Below are 21599 nucleotides of genomic sequence, written 5' to 3' on the forward strand. Positions count from 1 at the left end.
ATTCGCTATGATGTGGGGGTGGCCATGCGGATGTTTGTGAAGAATCTTTCACAAACCTCTCATGTGTCCTTCTCACATGGTTGATCTCCGCTGCATGCACTGCAGCTGCTGGATGACTTGCGCAAGGCTGATATGGTGCGCATGATGGAGGACAACAAGGAGGACCGTTCCCAGCGCGGCAGTGCGGTGCGTGCTTATGCACATGGCAAAAAGAGACGTATAGGCAGAACATGCGGCATCTCGATGGTGTTGCATATTTCATCCTTTAAGATAATTCTTTATTGTATCGCATTGGGCTGGGTTAACAATCGGCTGAATCAGTGAGGATATGCTAAACATTCTGGGGTGGCCAGCGGCGGCTGGCAGGGAAGCGGTGGCAGCATTTGTTGCCAACAATGAGTCCCTGACCATTTGCTAGGAACTGCAGTGGTCGGCCAATGTTCTCTGCTGTTCTCTGCACGTTTCTGGAGTGCTTGTGGCTGAAAGACTGCTGGTAGTTGCCAATATTGTTTGTCTTGGATAGCCGGTTGAAAAGGTGCATCACAATGTCTTCAGAGGCTTGGGCAGCTTTTGAGCAGTTGTTTGCAGCGGGAGCGCTGAGTGCTTTGCCAGCTGGCTGCAGCGGCTCGATGGAGAAGATGTTGGCAGAATATATTGTATCATTACATCAAGGAAGGCAGCTGGCGGCGGCAGCTGGTGTATGGGCGGCGGTGGCGGTGGCTTCTCAGCCTTTATCATTTTTGGTAGATTACGCAGGTCCATGCGAGCAATTGAAACAATGATTAATTAAGTGCTGCCTGCAGCAATGCTGGGCGTTGGAAAGTGGGGTGCTTCTCATGGTGAAGACCGGCACATTGATGTGTTATGCGAGAAAAGTAAAGGAGAGCAGCGCCAGCGCTTTGTTGAGCGCCATGCGCTGCAGGCGGAGCTCGCCGGTTTCCCCCGGTGCCTCCGTCTTTTCCTTGCAGGTCTGCCGGAGTTTGATGCAGCAGCCAGATGCAACCGTGCTGGACACCCTGCCCAACACTCCAGGATGCATGGTGCGCTAGAGGTCATTGTTGACAGTCATAATGAATCAACCAGGAGGTGTTGTGTCCTAAGTGCTCCTCGTGGCATTTCTGGCCGGTAGCTCCTGATTTCAATTTGCAGCTGATGTGTGCGCTTGACACGTTTGGCAGCCAGAGGTATGCCATGTCATGCAGTCCCATGATATGCGCTGCATGCAAAGTGCTTGGTTCCTGGGATGCGTCTGAGTACTAGTAGTGTGCCACCACATGCAGATCAGCGTCCGCAGCACCTTTGCCGTCCCGCACCAGAAGCACAGGGAGCTCTGAGGGAGGCGTGGTCAGGGCATCTCCCTGCTTTGGATCCCAGCGCCGTGCAGCCTTCGACAATGTGGCCATCAGGTAGGCACTGGCAGCATTCTCTAGGGCTACAACTTGGTCAATGCTTCATCTGAACTTTTGGCACAGCGGATCAAGTCAAGTCCCAGTGTTTCAGGTGTTGAAGTAGAACCAGTAAAGGGTAAGATACATGCTAGTTTGACAAGTGCAAGACCATTTTGGCCATCAACAGAATGCCGCCATGTTGCGCCATGATGTTGTCTCAGATTGTTCAGCATGTGCAACCCTGAAAGGAGCAGGTGCTTGTATGATTGCGCAGGTGCGAGGAAAAGGACGAGGACCTTGACTGCTGGTTCGGCAATGTCCGCTTGGCCTTTACATACCAGGAAGGCAGGCGCTCCAGAGCGCGAGGGAGTGCATCTTTGTGCGGTGGTATGATGTAGCGGACTTCACCGCCAGCGACCGGCACCTGGAGGGCGGCTACATGAGGCTGAAATGGGAGGCAGTGAGGGCTCCCGGCAGCGCAGCCCACCAGCCCCGTTTCGAAATTATGGAGCTGGACAAGGTGATCAGGGCTGTGAATATCCAGCCACACCCGACCCAGCAGGATGCCTTCTTTTTCATTTGCTATGTGTGAGGCACTGCCTTGGGTAGTGCGTGCAAGCAGTGACCTGTTTTTCAGGGTGGGCTTGTTTGCATCAAACAATCCTGTCTGACAGGCCCTGGTGACGCCAGGGCCTGTCTGCCTTCGGCCTGTGCACTGGCACTGTACACTAATGAATGTCCTGACAACATTAGCATGTGATCAGATGATGTGTGCAGATCTGGCTTGATCAGCAGATCTGTGGGTACCATGTTGTATCATCTGTGAATCTTATTACAATCCTGACATTGTGTGACTTTTTAATACTTATGCAACAAATGGTATTTGCCGTTCAGGCCCTGACACCTCGGCAGCACACCCAACGGCAGCCAACAGATGGTGCATTGAGCAGATCGCCAGGGTTGAGGACGTGCTGCCCGTGCAGCACGCATTCAGCGTCATTTACCAAATCTGTTTAAAGCCTTCGGGTGGTCAATCGTGCATTGAAAGGCTACAGCGACCTCTTTCGACCCTTCAAACAGCAACGCGGGTGAGATGATGTACTACGGCATCTGATACGGTATCCGTCAAATGCCATCAGGAAACGTCATGATTCAACACCTGGAATCCAACCCCCGGTCGGGCACCGCTGGCCAACACTCCAATTCAAATGTCGTACCCCTGACGCGCTCGTATTGGTTCCGAACAAGTCGTTGCCTGACGGAGCCGTGTACCTTGCGGCAAATCACGACCCTCGCTATCCCGTGGATAGTATTCAGTGGAGTTAAGCTCTAACTCACCAGATCCAAGCAAGACCTAGTCACTGTGGGCGCAGTGATCGGTATTTGTGCCGGCCGAGGCTAAGGCTTTTTAGCCATGGCTTTGCAGAGCAAGTGCTCAGCTGGCTTTTGTGTGCCTCAGACAGCACCAGGCAAGGGATGTAAGCCGGGGCCGGGGCTTCAAACCCCAAGGGGCTATGCTCTAGGAATGCGACTCGGTCTTCTGGGTGTGGGTGCTTGTATGGCCCATTTGCGGTCCGCCCTCAACCATGCAACAAGGGGTTGCGTATATGGGAATATGCCAGGAACGTACATCAGAACGATGTTGCGCTTTTGCAACAATTTCGCAAACCCCACTACAAAAGAGATTTGACTGACAGACTTGACTCAGAAGATTTCGGAGTAAGTGTTGGAAAGCACGTTATCACACCCGACTAAAACAAGAGTTATTGTCATCACTGACAACAGTAGAGCCCTTCAGACTACTGTGCAAGCATGGTCCCTACGCACGTTTTAGTACGAGGCCTAGGCCCACGGAGAAATCCCGATGGCAATGCCTTTGCGCTTCTTGGGAGCACCGTCTCATCTAGAAGAAGCTTAGAGGAGGTGGTGGTCAGCCGTCCTTTTCATTCTTTCAACTCTTGCATGTACTCACAAATCATGACGAAGGCCTAACATATATTGACATGACCGCTTGAATACAAAGAAAAGTCAAACGACACCTAGTGAAGAGAGATCACATTGCACCGTGACATATTTCTGTGATATAATTTACCCAAGTGGTAAAATGTTTTGGGTTAACTTTCAACAAGATCAACCACGTCTCGGGAATGAACTTGGATACTTACAACCAAACACTGGAGTTGGACTTGTTGCAGTCATCATGCCATCCCGGAGGGCCTCCAGCCAGTGGCTGTGAGAACATATGCGCACACAAGCACTACATCTAGGTGCCCTTCCTAGCACACCAACTTGAAGACACTGTGTAGTCCATGGCAGCGTGACTTTTAAAATCTCAACCTTCTGTCTCTGTATTACGGTTTAACTCTGAGAGTACCTTAGCCATAAATCCTAACTGACCATTTTATGAAGGATTCATGGTTTCTCTCTGCAGATGGTCAAAGTGCGCATGCATCTTTGACTACTGTTTTGAGCACAGCCTTAGGGATTTGTTCACGACTTTGTCATCGTTTATTCTGTTGTGGTGTAAGCAAGAATGGTAGAATGGTATATCGTGCAATGGCCGAGACAGGGCTCAAGCATTGCGCATAACTTTGTTGATTGACCAGTGGGACATGTTCTTGCAATGGGCCGGCCTCGCAAAACATATCTCGTATGCTATATAGCTAGGGCTCTGACCCGGAACTAAGATATGTTGCATTGCGGGTTGACTACACCGGTTCGTCAGAAGCTGTCAGAAGACTAATCAAATGTTATCGCGCAGTGACTCCCTGCAACTTGTTAAATACAGACACTGCTCCATAGTGGCGATAAGTGTCGAGATCTTTGACCCAGATCTGCAACTTTCGCTCGGGGATATGCCACAAGCTCTAGCCTCCTCAAAGGCGGAAAGCAAGATGTATAGTGGTGCAATGAGCGTGAGATTCCTTCCCTGCCGTCCACTCAGCTGAGTGCCTTAATCTGCTGGTCGTTGCGCATTTACAGATGGCTTGTCCCACCATCACGTGCAACTCGGTGCCCTTGTCACGAGTTGTCCGGGCACTGTACGATCGTTATCTCGCATGCAAGCATGAGCATAAGGAACTTGCCTCTGCTCAGATATGGCCCATTATATGCCTCGGGGGCAGCGCACGCAATAAGACAGAAGCCGCCCACTTCTTACCGCAAGCGCTGCAATTCAGAGGCCGCCAATTTGCCTTGGCCGAAGGGGCACTATCAAGGTGCCACTGCCCTTGCTTGCACAAATGTGAAAGTGACTCTGCCTATCGAAGCAGATGTGAATTGACCCGTTGTCTGCCCACTGCAGTCATACGCGAACTCATAAATTCCAGATGTGCCTGGGCACCAAAACCGACTGTTTTACTTCTTTGAGGATTCCTGTACCGCTGAAGCAAACCACTCAAAGCTATAATGCCCATTTGCCTTCTAACACATCAAAATATTTTCTGTTGAGCATCTATTCATCACTATAATGCAGCTTGGTCTGATTTTCAGCAAAACCGACTGCTATTTTTGATCCACTCTTCCAGCAGGTTGATCTTCAGCCCACAGCATTTTCTGAAATTGCTTCAGACAATCACACTCAGCTGAGGTGCCTCCTGCCGCTACTGTTGGCCCAAAAAATGCCTATATTTCGGGTACTGTAGTCTATGGGAACTAGAAGGAGCATGATGCATGCCAAGCCTTTTGGAGGCGGGAGCCTCCATGAAAACTGTTTCTGTCACAATGCCATACTTCATGCGCCACAATGCCATACTTCAAGCAAGTCTGTCTCTTGATACCATCAAGCACAATTTGGGAGTGCAATGATTCAAAATCGGACTAGCATTGCCCACTAGGAGTACTAGTACCGTACTAAGGTACTGAAAAAATATTTTGACCTGGCTGGAGGCTGCCTTCTCAATGTTGCCATTAATGCAATTCTGCTCACAGATATACAAGCGTGGCCGTGGATATTATGCTGCGGTGGGTGGACCTGCGCGCGCTATTTCAGACTGCCACTCTTTACTTTATCTCAAGCTGCAATGCTTGTTTTATAACTTTGGCATTTATGGCTTTGGTGCGGAAATGACTCCGGGTCACAGCATATATTATTATTATCACAGCATATGGCAACACTCTCGAGTAAAACCTGGAGCAAGCTCACTTGGCTGCTAAGGCGAGTCTACGCGATTGTGAAGCACATAAGTTCCTGTCGATTTTGTAGTTGCTAGTGAAGGCCTTCCTTTATCTGTGCTTCAACATAATGGCCTTTCCTCTGAGCAACGCAAAGAGCACCCTCAAAATCTAGAATCATCTGGTGTCATTGGCAGGATGCTAGCCTAGCTGCGGGCTCAATATTGAGCAGTAGTATGTTCAAGTGAGTGAAAGCTGCGTGGATGTCCTGTATTCCTTCAATGCAGAACAAGGGGTTTGTCATTGGCCACCTAAAGTGCATCGAGACGAAGCCAGCGATGCCAGCCTTTTTTTGTTGAATCGAACTTCGATTTGGAATCTGCTTAAAGCACGTAGCATGAAGTAACAGCCTTGAAGGTGAGCACATGGGTGCACTGCTACTCAAGGGGTGGTGAAACGAGCTCATATATTGTGCACTGTGATGATGTGGTGCAGGGATCAGGATTACATACTCCAGCCCTGTGTTGTCTGACGCACTGCATGCAAAAAGACTCTTTGCTTCAGCTGCTGGCATTGTGCAAGAAACCTTCCAACGTAGACATTGCAGCCAAAAAGCTACGCCCAACAGCAACTGTCAAAATACTTTCTCCCGGACAACCAATTGACTTTCAACACTGCAGACGCTTGGAGACAGGTTCAGGTTATTTCAGCAGCACACTCTATCACAGCACTAGATTTGTCAGGTTTAGATACTCAGCACCCATGTGGCAGTGTCATGCCGGCACCTTCCTCTGCACTACTGGTGTGGCTGTGCGGCGCACACACATGCCCATTGTCTGACACCCGAATGAATGAAAACTCCAGCAGATTCTTCGCACACGCGCCATCCTCACAGTAATAATTGGGCTCCACTGAGAAGATGCGGTACTTGTCCGCCAGAAGCACATCCAACACCTGCAAGCAATCAGCAAAAGGCTCAAGATAAATGCTTTCCCCGTATTGCTCAACACAGATAAAATTGTAGTCTCCTTACTACTTCAAGAATGGCCTGCAGTTGGTCACAAGGGGTATCTCACTGCCACCAGTGCGTGTACACGCAAAGTCAGAACCGCAATCCCAATTCAGCAAGTTGCGGTATGTCTGATGCACAGCATTGAGGCTCGACGCACCCTACCTTCCAGACCTTGTCAGCGCTGCCGGGCCAGTGGAACTCGACAAGAAGCTGGGTGGCCGGCAGGCGCGCATCGGGTTGGGCATAGAAGTCCAGAAACACATCCCACTCGTGGCCCTCAATGTCCATTTTGAGCACATCCACCCATGAATGGCCGAGTGCCGCCATGACCTCTTGAAAGCTGTGCATGCCCCGGTCGCTGGGAGACTTGAGCGGCCCACTGCTGCGGCCGAGTCCAACTGCATGGAAGTTGAGGCTGGGGAGACTAGCCTGCATCTGAGTCTGCGTCTCCGCGCTTAGGTTGGGGTCAAAGGTGTGCACTTCGCAGGGGGTTTGGCTCAGAAGCTGCTCCTCGAAGGAGGCGTCTCCTGCACTGCCGAGGCTATAGATGAGGCAGGAGCGAGACTGCAGCAGGTAGCGCAGGCCGCAGACCCACTTGCCACCGTCCCCAAGGCGGCCCACTCGCTCTTTTAGGAATGGGCAGTTATAGTCGGGCGTGTAGAAGTCCCAGATTCGACGAAAGTCCCCGAGATCTGTCACGGCGTTGGTCAAGACTGTTCCTGGCAGCGCCTTCCGCTCCCTGTTTGCTTTATCGCGTGCTTCCAAAAAGATATTCTCCGTTTGCGCCGTTCTGCTGTGGGATTGATCCTGATGACTACTGAGCTCGACATTTAGGCCTAATGCCCCGGAGGCCAGAACAAGATGGACCAAGGTTAACAGCAGGTTCATGATCTTTTGACCTGGAATCAATAAAAACTTAGGCTTCTTAGAAGAGTGACGATCACTCGACGCAGCGTTGCAGCTCGGATAGATTGAAGGACTGCTAGCGTGAGCCTTGCAAGCACAGTATCCAAGGATCTCTTTGCTGAAAGAAAGAAAGAAAGAAAGAACGCACTAGAGGGAACCCCGTAGGAGACCCTAACATGCATACGCGCAAAGCCAGAATGGCTGAGCAGGGAACATCACCCGTAACGGCTAGCCCCCGTCATCAAAAGGGAAATGGGGGGGCAAGGAGAGGGAACCAGGAAGGGGCGGGCAAGGGGCATGGCGGGTCTGAGAGGACCGGCGCAGAGCCACGGGTGGGATAGAAGGGCCGGAAGGCAAAGGGGCAGAAGACCGGGGAGGGACACCGGGGGGTGCCACAGGGCGGCGGGGCCGACGGGGGGCAGACGAGGGAGGGGGCCGAGCGGCAAGCCGGACAGAGGGGCGGGAGGCCCGGGAGGGACGGCGGGGAGGGGCAAGGCCCGCAGGAAGGGGGGGCGCGGTAAGGAGGGCAGACAACTGGGCGATGGAGGGAGGGTGAGGAGTAGCAGATGGAGGCGCAAGGCGGCGGCGTTTGCACTGAAGATGGAAATTGGCCCGGATCCGGCAGGTGGACTCGATGACGGAAAAGTGTAAAGAGCGCAGAAGGGCGGTGAGGAGCGGAGATGGGGAGGGGATCCCACATCGCTCGAGTGCAGAAGGGAAGGTGGTAGGAAGCGTGCCGGCGGCACCGATAATGAGGGGGTGGACCTCAACGGTGCCCCAGCCACGTGCCAAAAGCTGGAGACGCAAGGGCTCGTGTTGCTCGCATTTACGAACAGCACGCTCGTGGATGTAGGTATCGGTCGTACAGGAGATTTCGAGAAGAATGATGGTGTGCAAGCTCCGCTGGGCGGGGGACCAAGAGGCGAGCGTAGTGGGGGAAAGAGAAGAGGGTATGCCGGGGAAAAAGACAATGTCAGGTCGAGAGGGAGGGTTCGGCAAGGCCCAAGGCGGGACTGTGGAGCTGAACATCTGAACACTTAATGGTTGCCGATGTTGCTTGGATCCGATGAATTACGTCAGCCTCAAGCCGCCCATGGCGGGAAAATGTCCGGGAAAGGGACAGCTGCTCCGTCAACGGGCGTCCCATCCCATCACACATCCCAGTTGCTGTTTCTTCTCTGGGAGTACAGGTCCAAAGTAAGAATGTTATGAGCTGCCCCACTGGGCAGCTGGCAGCTAGCAGCTGTTATACCGGTACCGTACCGTACTGTAGAATGATTCTTCATTAATGAATATTCCCAGTCAATCCACCTCTCTCTCGGCGCACACGGTGCATCCCCCACAAGGTGAACTGGCACTTTCACAACAACATCCCAAGAGGGTCCCAAGGGTTCCCAACCAGGTAAGTTGCCTGTGTACCCACTTCCTATTTGCGTCATGCACTTGTGAAGTGGTTGAGAACGGTTCACAAACATATCCTATAAGCATCACAGCAACGCGATGGATATTGAGCCGATTGGGAAGTGGTCCCATGGACTTCCTGTATGGATTGTCTGAAGTCACAAGAAGGGGAACTTGTTGGGAAGCATGTGCCGCTGGCTTATGTTGATCACATTTACCCTACAACCAATTCTCAAACCCTTCCCAACTTTCAAAAGTTAGGGTTAGAGGGTGTGACGGCCGACTTGCGCAACAGTGGCCTACAAGGCTTACCTAGTAGAAAATAACATCGTGAGGAGTGCGCTCCAAGCGTACCACTTTAAGAGAGTCTCTTACAGACTCTAAGGTTGTGATCGATCAAAATTCTAAATTTCAAATTGGAACTCCATGGTTGTCAGCCTCAAGCTGACAATGCGTCACGGTGACTCTATGCGCACTGCAGTCACCATGACGCCGTCGTATCATGATGATACGGCGTATCATGATGATACATATATATGACCTTAACATCATCTATACATGATGTATAGAGTAGTGCCCATTGGGCCGGCAGCCAGGCTGGCGCCGCGACGCGTCCGACACGTCCGACGTTGACCGGCCCGGCGCTGCATTTATGCTGATCACTGATCGGCATCATGATAGATGGCATCTATCATGGTGCCGATCATATCGGACAAAATGCATTTGCAATGCAAACGCTTTGCAAACAACCCCGGTATCAACTTGATGCCGGGGATGTTAAACATGGAGTCCAAGTTCTCCGAGGGAGTCCTTTCCGTATACGTTTCTAGTGAATTCAATCATTTCGTCATGGATGGGATACGATATCCTAATGAACATTCGATCAATATTGTCCTTGCATACTACTAGTATGTAGTATATATATGTATAGGTGGTCCTGCCAGTGGCTGGCGGGGGGCGATATAAATACTGAGCACCGTGCCCACGGTTGATTGGGTCTTGCTTGGATCTGGCGACTCGGAGTCCAACAAGGAGTAGGATTAATGATTATGGCTTAAGCCTTTTGACTGTAAGCTGCAGGCCGCACCGCACGGTGCCGTGGTGACCTTGGCTCTTGGCAGGACAAGCATGTAATAATAAAAGGTGGAGGAAGTCCCATTGCAAAATAGATTGACTCAGTACATGTTTACACGGGGCAGCGGTTCCGTGCACAGGGCATTGGCCTGGGCCATGCCATGCCATGCCAGTGGCCTCAGCATGCCATGATCGGATCAATAATGATATCATATCATGATGATCATATGGCGCACCGCACATATCCGATATGAGTCATCATGAGGTGATATGATGGCACGTTGCACGGTATGCGTCGAAAGCTATTTAAATAAAATTTGGCAGGCAATTATGCGGGCGGTTTTTAGCAAACATAGTGCAATACCGTATGCAGGTGACTTGTTACACTAAATACCGGGTGGTACATCCGCAAGCTCTCGAACACTGACAGCTTTGCAGCTAGGGTCCTTGTGCCAGTGAACTTCGTAATAACCCCACTTGTTTGAAGAGAGAGCTGCACTCTTCCCAAAGCCTCCAAAACCAAATATATGATAATCTGCCAAGCTAAATAACCAATGCTCTCCTGCACTAAGACTCATGGCGTCTGCCCCACCACCTCCTTGGCTCGACCTGACATGCCGCGGCGGCCTCCCATCTTCAATTTTTGTCAATATCTTCTTCCCATGCAACACGACAGCACTCTTTCGCAGCAACATAGAATCACTTAATACCAACCAAAGAATTTCCTTCTTACTTGCACGTGAGATCTTCTCCTCTATTTCCAAAGCACACGAGAAATATGGTCGATAATTTGCTAACTCTCTTTCTGCTTCATCGTGGCTAGGCCACCTAAGCTCTTGGTTAGCCATCGTTGGGTCACTTGTGCGTATGTGGATACCAATCTTGATGTACCTGCTGTCTTCCATTGCCTCTATCTCCTTTTTCACTGTATCCTTAGCTGTGGATCTCAATCTAAACAAAAACGAAAATATGCAACCATAAGCAGTCTCGGGCGTTAAACCTAGTTCATACAGTCGAACTTTGTAAAATGGATTGTCAAAAAGCGGCATGATAAGGCCCGCATTGCAATCATCAAATATTACAAGCTCCTCACTGCCAAAGCTGCTTAGGTTTCCCCAATGGAATACGTCAATGTCCGGTCCTTCTGCGGGAGGCCCAGTCGTACCAATTCCATGCACTGTCTTCCTAGAAAGAGATTCTAATTTTTGAGGTTGGTGGATCCAGTCAATGTTTGGGGCAGAGTAAGCAACGCTCAAACGAGAAGACTCATCAGACTCATCAATGATGAGGGCTCGATCGCTGAGAAGGGCGCAGAGGAATGCTGAAGAGATGCAAGCAAACATATCAGCTAGTCCACTGGTGTTCTTCGCTTGCACCATGAGATACCGTGGACCTTTTGCACCGCTTCTCACACTTTTGTGCAACTGCGTGTAATCGCGCATCCAGTTCCCACAATTCCCTTTACTATCTTCAATTGTGGACATCTGATTTTGTGTGGGCCTGGGCTCGCGGTGAGAGCGTGCATTGCTAGCGAACACACTTGTCAGGGTCAGCGCAACCACAGCCAGTACCACAGCTCTTGCACTCACCTGTATGGCACCCAAGTGCGATCCATCTTTAGTTTGGATCCTTCAGGTTAATTCAGTATACTGAATTGCATATAATGACTAACCTGAAGAAGAGCTTATATGGTGGTCAAGGTCATCGTGAAATAAGCTCTGAAAAGAACGTCTTTTTATTGCTGTCATAGGAAGGCGGATACATGTCCACCCCCTTCTTTCGGAGACAAATTCAGTGCTCACCCGTTCTATTCCAGCTTCCTTCATGTTGGCCTGAGATCGTAATTGGCCTGTACCCAGCAAAGTCCTGGATCTTGCCGCTTACCAGCAGTGATTGCTTTCTTCTAATTTGACGGCAAGCATCTTCAGGCCTTGCCGACATTATTGTGGCTCTACTGCATGTATTTGAAAAGAGGTGGACCGACTGTAAAAGTTTCTACGTACATGGCAATGCCAAGCCAAATCAACCATAATAGACACTTTCGTCGATTTGCTTGAATCCGTCTATCCTGCTTATGCGTAATGCACTATGAAGTGTTCCCGTGAAAAGATTTGACGCCGAGTTGCTTTCCCGTCGGACTTCCTGAGGCCTGTCCTCAGCGTCTGTATGGCAACTCTGCCAGTCTCTTTGCCTTGAATGCTCAGAATTGTGCTTATAAGATGTAATTACTAGGGTCAAATAATATCAAATTAGAGTTCCAACAAAATCTACAGTAACGTGACGTAATCCACTAGGGGTATCTAAGAGTACAAAAGACCCGCTGATAAGGTAACATCAGAGGAACACAGAAAGTAAAATTACTGTAGGGCAGAAATTAGGTACCTCCCATATGGGATGCATCCCCTCGACACTGATAACAACCACGTGGTGCACCATGACGGCAGGAAGGCATAGACCCGTGGCAGAGAGTAAAACTTTCAGGGCAAGAACTTCAAGTTGTTAACTTTACTAAAAAGGCTCAATGGCCAACACACAGTCTCTTCTAAATACATATTTGTGCCGCATGTGCGGCATTTATCATAGTGCATTCAAGAAGTTGGACCGTCAAATATTTGTCTAGAGGTCGGGATTACATCAGAGCACCCGGGAGACAAGACAATGCATTTGCATGATGGTGTAATACGACTTGCAATTGCTTGAAGCCGAGGTGAAGCCAAGTCGAATATAGACATTATTAGTGACATTCTCAGACTCTGTCGGACATACTACGTCGTACTAAGCTACATACTATGCTAGTAGCATCATATGATGCCCATGCATGCTGAGCATGCCTACATTTCGCACAGAACAGTGACTGTATGCACAGCGAGAGACTACAATTTGGCAGTATACTGTAATATATTGTCAGGACTTGGTCTTAGGTTGCAGCTATGCGCATGCGGCATTGTACGCATCATATCCTTCTTTGTCGTGCAGTAGCAGAATTAATCCCGGATAGGAACCAGCGCTGACAGTGGCTGGAGCATGCGTAGGACATGCATGATTACAAAATGATATTGACTACAACCCTGCAAAATAGTAGCAACTTGAAGTTGTTCTTCATGGATATACAGCCCTAAGTTAAGTCTACAGAGGATAAATGAAATTGGTGACTAAAATAGACGCAAGCCTCAAGCACTGACTCACAGTGCACGACGCACTGGGCTAGTAGTACTATAGCAGGGCTCATTGTAAGACTCGCGGTCGGACCCGCGACCCCGGCAATGCGGGATCCCGCACCAAAAACCTTCTATAAAGCAACATAATCAGAACAACTTTCAGGGATCTTCTCAACTTCAGATCCTGCCCAAATCTGGGTGTAATACAACTTGGACGCTTTCCGCTGATGCTGCCGCTCAGCGGCTGTTGTACATAAGCGCCACCCCTGCTGCATTTGACATGACATGTCTGAAAATAAAATTACTTGATCATAACGGTTGTATTGCACATTACTCAACATGAAATCGATTAAACTGGATATTGGTCCTTTGCGTAATGATATGCAAATATGGACAACATGTGGACATATGGACAGCATGATGCAATTATTGTCTCCTTGCTCATGAGTGATCACTGTATTATTATAATATTATTAATAATATTGTTGTTGTTGTTGTTGTTGTTATTATTACGCTTTTCCTGCCAACAGGCAAGGTGCGTTCTGCAAACAAGCTGCAGTCAAAGGCTCCCACAACCCTACCTTTTGTTGGACTCGCCGAATCCACTGGATTCTTGGATGCTTGGCAAGCAAGACCCAATCAACCGTGGGCACGGTGTTCAGTATTTGTACCGCCCCCCGCCAGCCGGGAGCACTGTATACAACTACATAATTCAACTTTGGCAAGTACACCAGCTGGTGTCACACAACGGTACTGTAAATACTAGCTTTAGTAAATATGCTTTGAGGATATCAACTTTCCAGAGCTTCTCATCCTACCTTAGTAAGCGAGGGCGACTTGCGTGTGATTATGATCATCCCCAACTTTGAGCGTTAACATCGACGACACTGCATTCAATGCTGTTCAAGCAACTGCCAGTGAAAGGAGGAGTGCATGGAGTGCCGAGCAATTTCGGCTGCTTTTTGGATTATATTTGGGGATGGTCGAGAGTATTCCTCAGCGCACGTGAACCTGCATGCAAATTGAAAGGTCAGCGTTAATTGCTTATGGCCAACCGGCATTTGATTGTAAATGGCAATCAATGCTCATTTTACGATGTCAAGGGTTTCAGCGAATTCGCAACATAAACGTTGGAGGTATCAACGCTTATGCAGTCTGATTCACCTGAAAGGCCTGCCTTCAAATTGGCCATAGGATATAAAGTGCTGCCAGGTAGCATTTACAGTCGGCATGTCGGTATTTGCTCTTTGGTAGTATGCCAAATCGAAGCAATCGCTGCCTCTCATGCTCATAGCAATACCCTTGCTCAAAAAATATGAAAATTTGCCCTTGTCGAACTCATGGAGATTCATGGATGCATGATGTCCCTGCAGTGCACAATTATTTTATTATTATTGCACGCTTTTCCTGCCAACAGGCAAGGTGTCTTCTGCAGACAAGCTGCAGTCACTGAGTGAAAGGCTCCGACAATCCTAACCCATGTTGGACTCGCCAGATCCAAGCAAGACCCAATCAAACGTGGGCTCGGTGTTCAGTATTTGTACCGCCCCCCGCCAGCCGGGGCCGGTGCTCAATATTGTGACATAAATAGTGTCACACGGTGTCTAGGCAACCAGCATTTTTCTCATTGCTTTACAACTCTAACCGAATCGTTTCTTTATGCTCTGACAGTATATATCCGTCAGAAAGACAAAGGTAAAAAGTCATATCTACTTAGATATTATAAGTCATCATGATGTACTACATAGTATGTGCTTCATGATCAGATGTGTGTGGAATGTTCCTAGGATCAGACATAGGAACCATAAAATAAGAAATCAGGTTGATATTGCTAATTAGTTTACAGCTGTTTCTGACAGTATATGTCCATAACAGATAAGAGGCAAGAAAAAGGACCTGATCACGATGCCATCTCTCGTATGTTATTGCCATCTTCGAGGTTATCCAGTTGCTCTCTAATTGGTAGCTCTTTATCTTCACAAAGAGGACTTCAAGGGGGTTTATCATCAAGCCATCGTAAGCAAAATCGTCATAAGGGTTTTGCCTGGTCAGCAAACATCGAGCAACACTGAGCGTTAAGATAGAACATTGTCAAACATCATGTGGAAGAGAGTCATCGTGCATGTGAACTTATCAACCCGATTGCATCAGATTGTCATCTCCTATTTCTGGACAGGTGATTATCGACCAGAAGGTGGTCAGGTACGTACGCCCGCAGCATGACATTGATCAACAATTGGTCTGCCGAGCACTATCTTGGAATGTTAATGTCACCAATGCAACTCCAGTGACTCACCCAGCGTTGCAGTCCCAGTTGGTCTCATTGCGCCAATCAACGCCTGTATACTTATTCATGAGAGCATCAATGCTGTATCCTGCTTTGAGAACGGCTCGGCTCGCCCCGACTTCAGAGAACCAAACAACATCATGCAATCTTTTATAGCATTGGAAGATCGTGCGTTCGCTTTGGAGTAAGTGCAGACCAACCTTCACGATAGGCATGAAAAATATTCAGAGTTTGCTCAAATGATGCCTCGTCAGCAAAGGAGGCTGTTGCAATGTCCCGGGCTTGTCAATAAAAAGGATGAACAGTAAGGTTTTCAGAATTTACTCCAAATTTTGTGCAAGAGACATATCTTTCAAAAGAAGGACTTGCCTGATCCATTGCCACTATGTAGCTCTGCACATGTGGGTTTCTCCGCATCTCGTTTGCAGTATCTGAATTCCAGTATATAGGCTGACAACTTATGGTGCTGCCAACGAGCTTCACGTTCTGATCTATGCGTTGCGTATACAATCTAGTCCAGTGAATATCGGCCTGCAAACACGCATAAAAAATCATGCATGCCTTATACTACCCCGCTGTCTCACATGCTACCATGATCATGGTCACACAGAAGTACAAGACATTAGAGAAACTTCATATTTACAAATACTTCGTTTTCTTTGAGGTCATTTTGCAAATCAGGTGAACCATTGTATGGAACGTACGCTATGATAGGAAGGCAGGAAAGGCCCACGAACCGACGAATTCATGAGAATCAAGAATTTGTAACCCTGTGGGTCTACTTTTCCTGTTTGCAGTGCCCATCCTATGGTCCCCCAGTCGTAGCATTCATTTTCATGCTCAATGTATCTTGCATTTTCAGGAAGAGCAGGCAAGCTCAAAGATTTTGAAGTCCTTGTCTGCAACCAAAGGCGCCCAGAATCAGATACCAAGAATTCCCAAAAATTCCATGTCTTCATTTTACCAAATGTAATCTTTTCAAGCAGGGATACCTGCTGTACAATGAAGATGTATTCAACATCTTTGCCACCAAGTCCGTACTGAATGAAGTACTCCAGATTGTGGAGATACTCCGGATCAGTATCAGAAAAAGTGTACAACACCAAGGTGCTGTCCTCATCACGAAGAGCAGGCATACTCATAGCCTTTAAGTTGATGACATTCTTGCTAGTCCTGTTCAAACAAGTAAAGAACCTGTAGCAGAACTTTCGGCAGTACTTGTAAATGCAAGATCAAGCAACTCTTATAGGAGGGCAGCACGGCAGGAGATGACCTTCACCTGTTGGATTTGTGGGTGTTGAAACTACCCAAGCTTAGAATTGTGATTGCCAGAATGCCTGCCAACCAAAGGCTGCTAGAACAGTGTCTCAAACTTTTATGTAATGAATTGCAGAGAAACAAGTGGCCCTGTTGATCCGGCATCAGTGTGACAGAACCCGGAAGGTTACCAGCGAGCCGCTTTGGGCCTCGGCCACCTCTGATACTGATTACAAACCTCCATTACCAGGTGTCCTATTCAGCGATGCTTTGCCATTTGTTCTTGGGCATTGTCTTCTTGATGAATCATAACAGTCAGCGAAGTATTATGCATGCGGAGCATGGACGGAGATCAGAACAAGCTCACAAGTCTGTCTATCTGGGTATCACTTGTTCACTTCCAACTGGAATGATCCTTGAAGCCCTGACGATCTCTACATGAGTGAACATTCAATCTCGTTTTAATGTATATTGTGTGACCCCTGGAAACCTGGCATACCCTGCCAAATTGTGGGGTGTTCTTAGTAGCCGTGAATCGGCCCAAGGGGATTAATACGGCACCATGATTGTGTGATCATCCGTGATCCCACTTTATATTTATTGCAGAGACTCCATCTTGCAATATCAATTGATGATCAGTTGCAGCGGATGCGCTTCACATCGTAATGATTACAACGTAATCAGGTTCATTAATGATTCATTATGATTCATTAATGAAATATTTGCAAAATGTTCACTTCCACTTGGATCATAAATTGAGCACCGCCTCTTGTAAGCTTACAAGCCTCCGAGGAGTCCTTAATGTTACTCTTCAACCTACAGCTACCCTAGTGACACAGCGCTGTAGGTTTCAGAGTGTCACAACATTTCCTTTCATAAGAGGTACAGATGCTAGATATAGACCTCCCTGATTCACAGTCCCTTTGGGGTTACAAGGGTTCTATATCTAAGTACAGGTGATAAGATATATCACATGATGTCCCCCGTTGGCAATGTCATCACCAACTTGGTTGGACCTGTAGAGATCAACCTGTGACCGTGACCCCTATCCCTTACCCTAACCCTGAATAATTTAGGGTGATCCTCAACCTTCACCTCAAAAGTCACAACATATATGGACCCTGGTTTCCAGATTGACCTGACACCTCAGGTCAATCTGGTACTGGGTACCAGGCTGATACATGGCACAAAAGCCAGAGTGTGGCACATGGTTTGGTCCATGGCGCAACTTTCAACTTGATGTGTCACTAGATATATAATGGACAGTTTTTGGGAGAAAAGTACTGTCATGCATTGAGTAAATGCAACAGCATGCTGTTGGCCCAGCACCATGTGATTCACCAGTTTAAATCCTGCGGCGGATTTTCCTGCTCCGCGTCTAGATACGTCCCATGCGCCTTGCAGCGCACCGTCGCGCGGAGCTCGTCAATGAGCCGGCACCAATTGGACGATAGGGTGCCTATCCAGGCGTCACACTCCAGTGCCAAATCGAGGTTCACCAGCGAATTGAGCATTTCTTCGTCGCCCCCGATCTCTGCCACGTAGGCCAGCGTCGAGCGATTTGCATCCGGCTTGCGCGGCACATTTGTGAAGCTGACGTCCCACTGGGGTTGCCGCGTAAAGATTTTCACCGTTGCCGGGTCCTCCGTACTTAGGAAGATGGATGGCCGCCTGATACCGCTGTCACCCTTCTTCCCAGTCTTGCGCGGCTGCCATACCAGGCTGATTGCCTCATTTGCTCGGGCAAGATAGGCCTGTTTGCACCCAAATTCACTTGGTGAGCTGCATGTTATCAAGCGACGCCTGGGAATCTCAGGCTTGCCCAGTCGGCACCCAAGCACCGGGGACCCAACAAGACAGATATGGTACGGCTACTCCACAACTTTGCCATGTTATTGATGGGCTCGTTGCAAACTTGCATCTTTGTCTGGTGGTCCCCTTGGGGTTTTTTCGGCTTGTCGCAGGAAGAGATAGCTTGGGTTGAAACAACTCAGCGGGCATTCCATCAACTTTTGCAGTACATCTCATTTTTGCATCCTATACTCTTACGGACCAGGGTTGGCTACACACAATAGTAGGAGCCAAAGAGCATGGCTACAGACTCGAAAGAGCGTGCCTGGTCGGGTACAGGCGGCGTCTCAGTGTGTTTGTCGCCGTGGCGGACATGCACGGAGAGGGTGCTGCGCCTGATCAGGCGCCCAGGGTAGATGCGCCGTTTGCGCGCCGCCAGCTCAGCAAGGGTGCGCGAATTGGGGCGGACGATGTACGCGACACTCTGCGCTCGCCACCAGTAGTGCCGCTTGGCCCAGTCGATGGGACCCCCCCTCAGCAGTGCATGCAACTGGGGGGGCACGCTGTCGTCCTGGGCAACAAAAGGGAATTTTGGGGGGTTGTTATTCATGGGGTAACCATAGAACCCTTAATCCTACAAAGAGGTGAGTTTGGGCGGACCGGGGGCCAGCTTGATTACCTGCATTTACGCCAGCTGCGTAGGCACATTAAGGCAAAGAGTGCTCATATCAGGTGCCTTGGTCCGACAGCTATTCTGGTGGGACCTTGCAGCCTTAGTGGTGTTGTCTGTACTAATTTTGAAACGAATGTTGAATCAACCCATGGGTTGCATGGGCATTAGCTAGGCTGGTGCAGGACGCAGTCTCAACATTTACTTTTGCTCCTCAAAGCCAGGCAATGCAAGGAAGCGTGCGCTGCAAAACATCTGCAGGCCCTTGGGGCATGGTTTGGCACGGTGGACAGGCTGCATCAAGATTCTGACAGCAGCACTTTCTACAACAACAACAGCAGCAGCACTTACAACATCAGCAGCAGCTGCAGCAGCAGCACCAACAGGCAGAGCAAATACCTGACAATGGTAGTCAGGAGCAGTGAACGCTCCAGAAAATTGCACTGTTTTGGTGTTGTTGTCCGTGACCTGCAGCGGAGCCATCACACCCGGCCATCACAACCGAGCTGCATCATGGAATCTCAGTCCCCGCATATAAGTGATGATCGCCCCGGACCACTTGGGGTGCCGATGCTAACCGGATCAAACCCCCTCAGTAATAGGGAGACCGCAGTGTATGAGAGGTCCGTGGTGAGAACAACATCCATGCTGGTGAGGGCCATGGAGCACCGGCACTGTACGTGGGTCCCAATAGGGTCTTAGGACACACCACAAACCGCTCCCGCAATGGTCTTGTCCAGGAGATCGAACAGGGAGCTAAATAAAAGGGGAAAACACCTTGCCGGATTCGCCGTACCCCCCAGGATTTACACGTCCTAATACCTCACTCCGCCTGCATGGCTGTAATCTTATTCATTGTTATAACATCAGATTACCCTGGGAGAGCACCTGTGAAGGAGAGTTGATCGAGGGCATGTTGCGGCGGGCCACGCCGTCGAGGGCGTCACTCCATGAGCATGAGGACAGCGGCTCAAAGTAGCACGCCTCAAAGCTTACCTCCACACCACACCTGCAGCAAGACCACCCCTGTGACTGTATTGCATGCTCGCTGCTGGGCGTTCCAAGAGCCGTGTGTCAGCAGCGGGTGCATGTTGCATTGCACACTGCATCTGAGATAGCACTGCCATTAGTTCCGTGCACAGATTCAAATTGCCGCTTATAAGCGAAGATACTCTCGCGACATATATTTGGCACATGATCTTGGGTGTGTGCAGCGTCACCCTGCTGAGTCACCTGGCCTTGCTGTAGTAAGGGAAGTCAGGTGAGTAGGCCACCACCATCACTCGATTTAGCTGTATTGCCAGCGCCAGTGCCTGCTTAGCAGCACATCTTAAGCCTGTGAGGCGGCGCACTTGCAACGAAGAGTGGATATGCTCCCTGATTTCACCGGTGGCAGAGACATCCGCAGCCGACAGACAGCCTAAAACAGTACAGCGCTCTCACAGCATGCATTGTACAACTGACATGTGTGCATGACCTGGCATGGCACCGACCTGTCCCATGTGATGAAGGATGGAGCCTATGCCGGAGGGACTGGGCGGGTATAGCAGAAACTTGGCCGCCGTGCAGTTGCGCGGGTGCTGGTGAGCCCAAATGAAGCGCTGCGCTTTGGCAGTGCCGTACAAGTGCGAGCCAAAGCTGGAGGCGCCATGTTTGCCGCCTGATCTGGAGACCCATGCCCCTGGCCATGAACCACCCATTCACTTCCTGCTGCTTTTTTGGCCGGGCTGTGCATGTATGTCTGCCAGAAACTGACTTGGCTGCACTCTGAGCGAGTGTGAGGCATGATTTGGCTGGTGCAGCTCAGGGCGCTCCAGCATCGAGCATCCATTAATCATATTGGTCCTGAAGGTGTATCATTGGATTGACACACCCAATGCATGAAACTACAAGTACATCCCCACCTGTGCCAGCTGTACAACCTGAGATCATTGGGCAAGTGGAGCACTTCACAGTATTCAGGGCAATTACACCAAAGAAGTAACGGGCTCGCCCTGGCATCATTGATTTTCCCACGGCTAGAAAACCACTTGCTTGGCCAACGCATGCCAACCTGGTGGGTAGGCGTCTGGGTGGCACGGCGTCCAAGCCTCCGCTGCAGAAACATTTTTCCTGTAGATGTGGTGCTGTTCGCCGTGAGGGAAACGTGCTCTTGCTGTGCTGTGCTGTGCTGCCGCCGCAGCATGCACTGCCCTTGCTGTGTTCTTGCCACTGCTCAGAGCTGCATCGGCGGTGTGGAAGACAAGGATTGCAAGCAGACTTGGTATCGCGTACCTGCATGGAAGTGGCAGAGATGTGAGAGAGACAAGTCTATGCCGTTTGCCCCAGCTGCATTTTTCAGCAGGTTACTGCACACAACACCTGGTCAGGCCGTGAGACCAGAAATCGGTGCTTAGAGCAGGAAGTTCGAGCGGTGATGAAAGCTGAGATGAGAGAAATGCCACGTCACAGCTATGCTCCTATTCATACATGATTGCATGGGCATGCCCTCCAAAAATACGCGAGAGCGAGGTTGGTCACCTGACACGCAGCATCTTTCCTT

The 21599-nt window shown here is 49.5% G+C and overlaps 6 protein-coding genes across 6 annotated transcripts; 2 read left to right on the top strand and 4 right to left on the bottom strand.

Moving 5' to 3' along the window:
- Nucleotides 1-132: 132 nt before the first annotated feature.
- COCSUDRAFT_60574 (hypothetical protein) lies at nucleotides 133-2120 on the top strand (the record flags this gene model as incomplete). The annotated part of the gene is made up of 6 exons (XM_005642563.1): nucleotides 133-186; nucleotides 872-945; nucleotides 1281-1406; nucleotides 1663-1705; nucleotides 1747-1908; nucleotides 2079-2120. The coding sequence occupies 6 exons, from the start codon at nucleotides 133-135 to the stop codon at nucleotides 2118-2120; spliced, it is 501 nt and encodes a 166-aa protein (XP_005642620.1).
- A 3867-nt stretch (nucleotides 2121-5987) lies between these two features.
- On the bottom strand, nucleotides 5988-7517 carry COCSUDRAFT_34628 (hypothetical protein). The gene is made up of 2 exons (XM_005642564.1): nucleotides 6676-7517; nucleotides 5988-6455 (listed from the first exon to the last, which is right to left on the bottom strand). The coding sequence occupies exons 1-2, from the start codon at nucleotides 7399-7401 to the stop codon at nucleotides 6255-6257; spliced, it is 927 nt and encodes a 308-aa protein (XP_005642621.1). The 5' UTR covers nucleotides 7402-7517; the 3' UTR covers nucleotides 5988-6254.
- Nucleotides 7518-7671: 154 nt separating this feature from the next.
- COCSUDRAFT_45625 (hypothetical protein) lies at nucleotides 7672-9729 on the top strand (the record flags this gene model as incomplete). Its single annotated transcript, XM_005642565.1, has 2 exons — nucleotides 7672-7971; nucleotides 9502-9729. 2 exons carry the CDS (start codon nucleotides 7672-7674, stop codon nucleotides 9727-9729), a joined length of 528 nt encoding a protein of 175 aa, XP_005642622.1.
- A 457-nt stretch (nucleotides 9730-10186) lies between these two features.
- COCSUDRAFT_34629 (hypothetical protein) lies at nucleotides 10187-12077 on the bottom strand. The gene is made up of 2 exons (XM_005642566.1): nucleotides 11567-12077; nucleotides 10187-11483 (listed from the first exon to the last, which is right to left on the bottom strand). The coding sequence occupies exon 2, from the start codon at nucleotides 11376-11378 to the stop codon at nucleotides 10281-10283; it is 1098 nt and encodes a 365-aa protein (XP_005642623.1). The 5' UTR covers nucleotides 11379-11483; nucleotides 11567-12077; the 3' UTR covers nucleotides 10187-10280.
- A 1577-nt stretch (nucleotides 12078-13654) lies between these two features.
- On the bottom strand, nucleotides 13655-16475 carry COCSUDRAFT_31853 (hypothetical protein; the record flags this gene model as incomplete). The annotated part of the gene is made up of 8 exons (XM_005642567.1): nucleotides 13655-13745; nucleotides 13871-14063; nucleotides 14217-14419; nucleotides 14949-15096; nucleotides 15349-15539; nucleotides 15685-15870; nucleotides 16044-16238; nucleotides 16332-16475. The coding sequence occupies 7 exons, from the start codon at nucleotides 16473-16475 to the stop codon at nucleotides 13946-13948; spliced, it is 1185 nt and encodes a 394-aa protein (XP_005642624.1). The 3' UTR covers nucleotides 13655-13745; nucleotides 13871-13945.
- Nucleotides 16476-17254: 779 nt separating this feature from the next.
- On the bottom strand, nucleotides 17255-21591 carry COCSUDRAFT_68410 (hypothetical protein; the record flags this gene model as incomplete). Its single annotated transcript, XM_005642568.1, has 8 exons — nucleotides 17255-18350; nucleotides 18713-18958; nucleotides 19457-19525; nucleotides 19946-20066; nucleotides 20291-20370; nucleotides 20551-20738; nucleotides 21111-21331; nucleotides 21578-21591. The coding sequence occupies 8 exons, from the start codon at nucleotides 21589-21591 to the stop codon at nucleotides 17934-17936; spliced, it is 1356 nt and encodes a 451-aa protein (XP_005642625.1). The 3' UTR covers nucleotides 17255-17933.
- Between the last annotated feature and the right edge of the window lie 8 nt (nucleotides 21592-21599).

This window comes from Coccomyxa subellipsoidea (assembly GCF_000258705.1).
Source record: "Coccomyxa subellipsoidea C-169, whole genome shotgun sequence".
Classification (NCBI taxonomy): Eukaryota; Viridiplantae; Chlorophyta; class Trebouxiophyceae; family Coccomyxaceae; genus Coccomyxa; species Coccomyxa subellipsoidea.

Excerpts from the sequence above, each read along its gene's own strand:
- COCSUDRAFT_34628 (XM_005642564.1), bottom strand. The coding sequence starts at position 7,401 with ATGAACCTGCTGTTAACCTTGGTCCATCTTGTTCTGGCCTCCGGGGCA. Across the intron at positions 6,456-6,675 it reads GCGCTGACAAGGTCTGGAAG|GTGTTGGATGTGCTTCTGGC; the intron begins GTAGGGTGCGTC and ends GATTGCTTGCAG.
- COCSUDRAFT_34629 (XM_005642566.1), bottom strand. The coding sequence starts at position 11,378 with ATGTCCACAATTGAAGATAGTAAAGGGAATTGTGGGAACTGGATGCGC.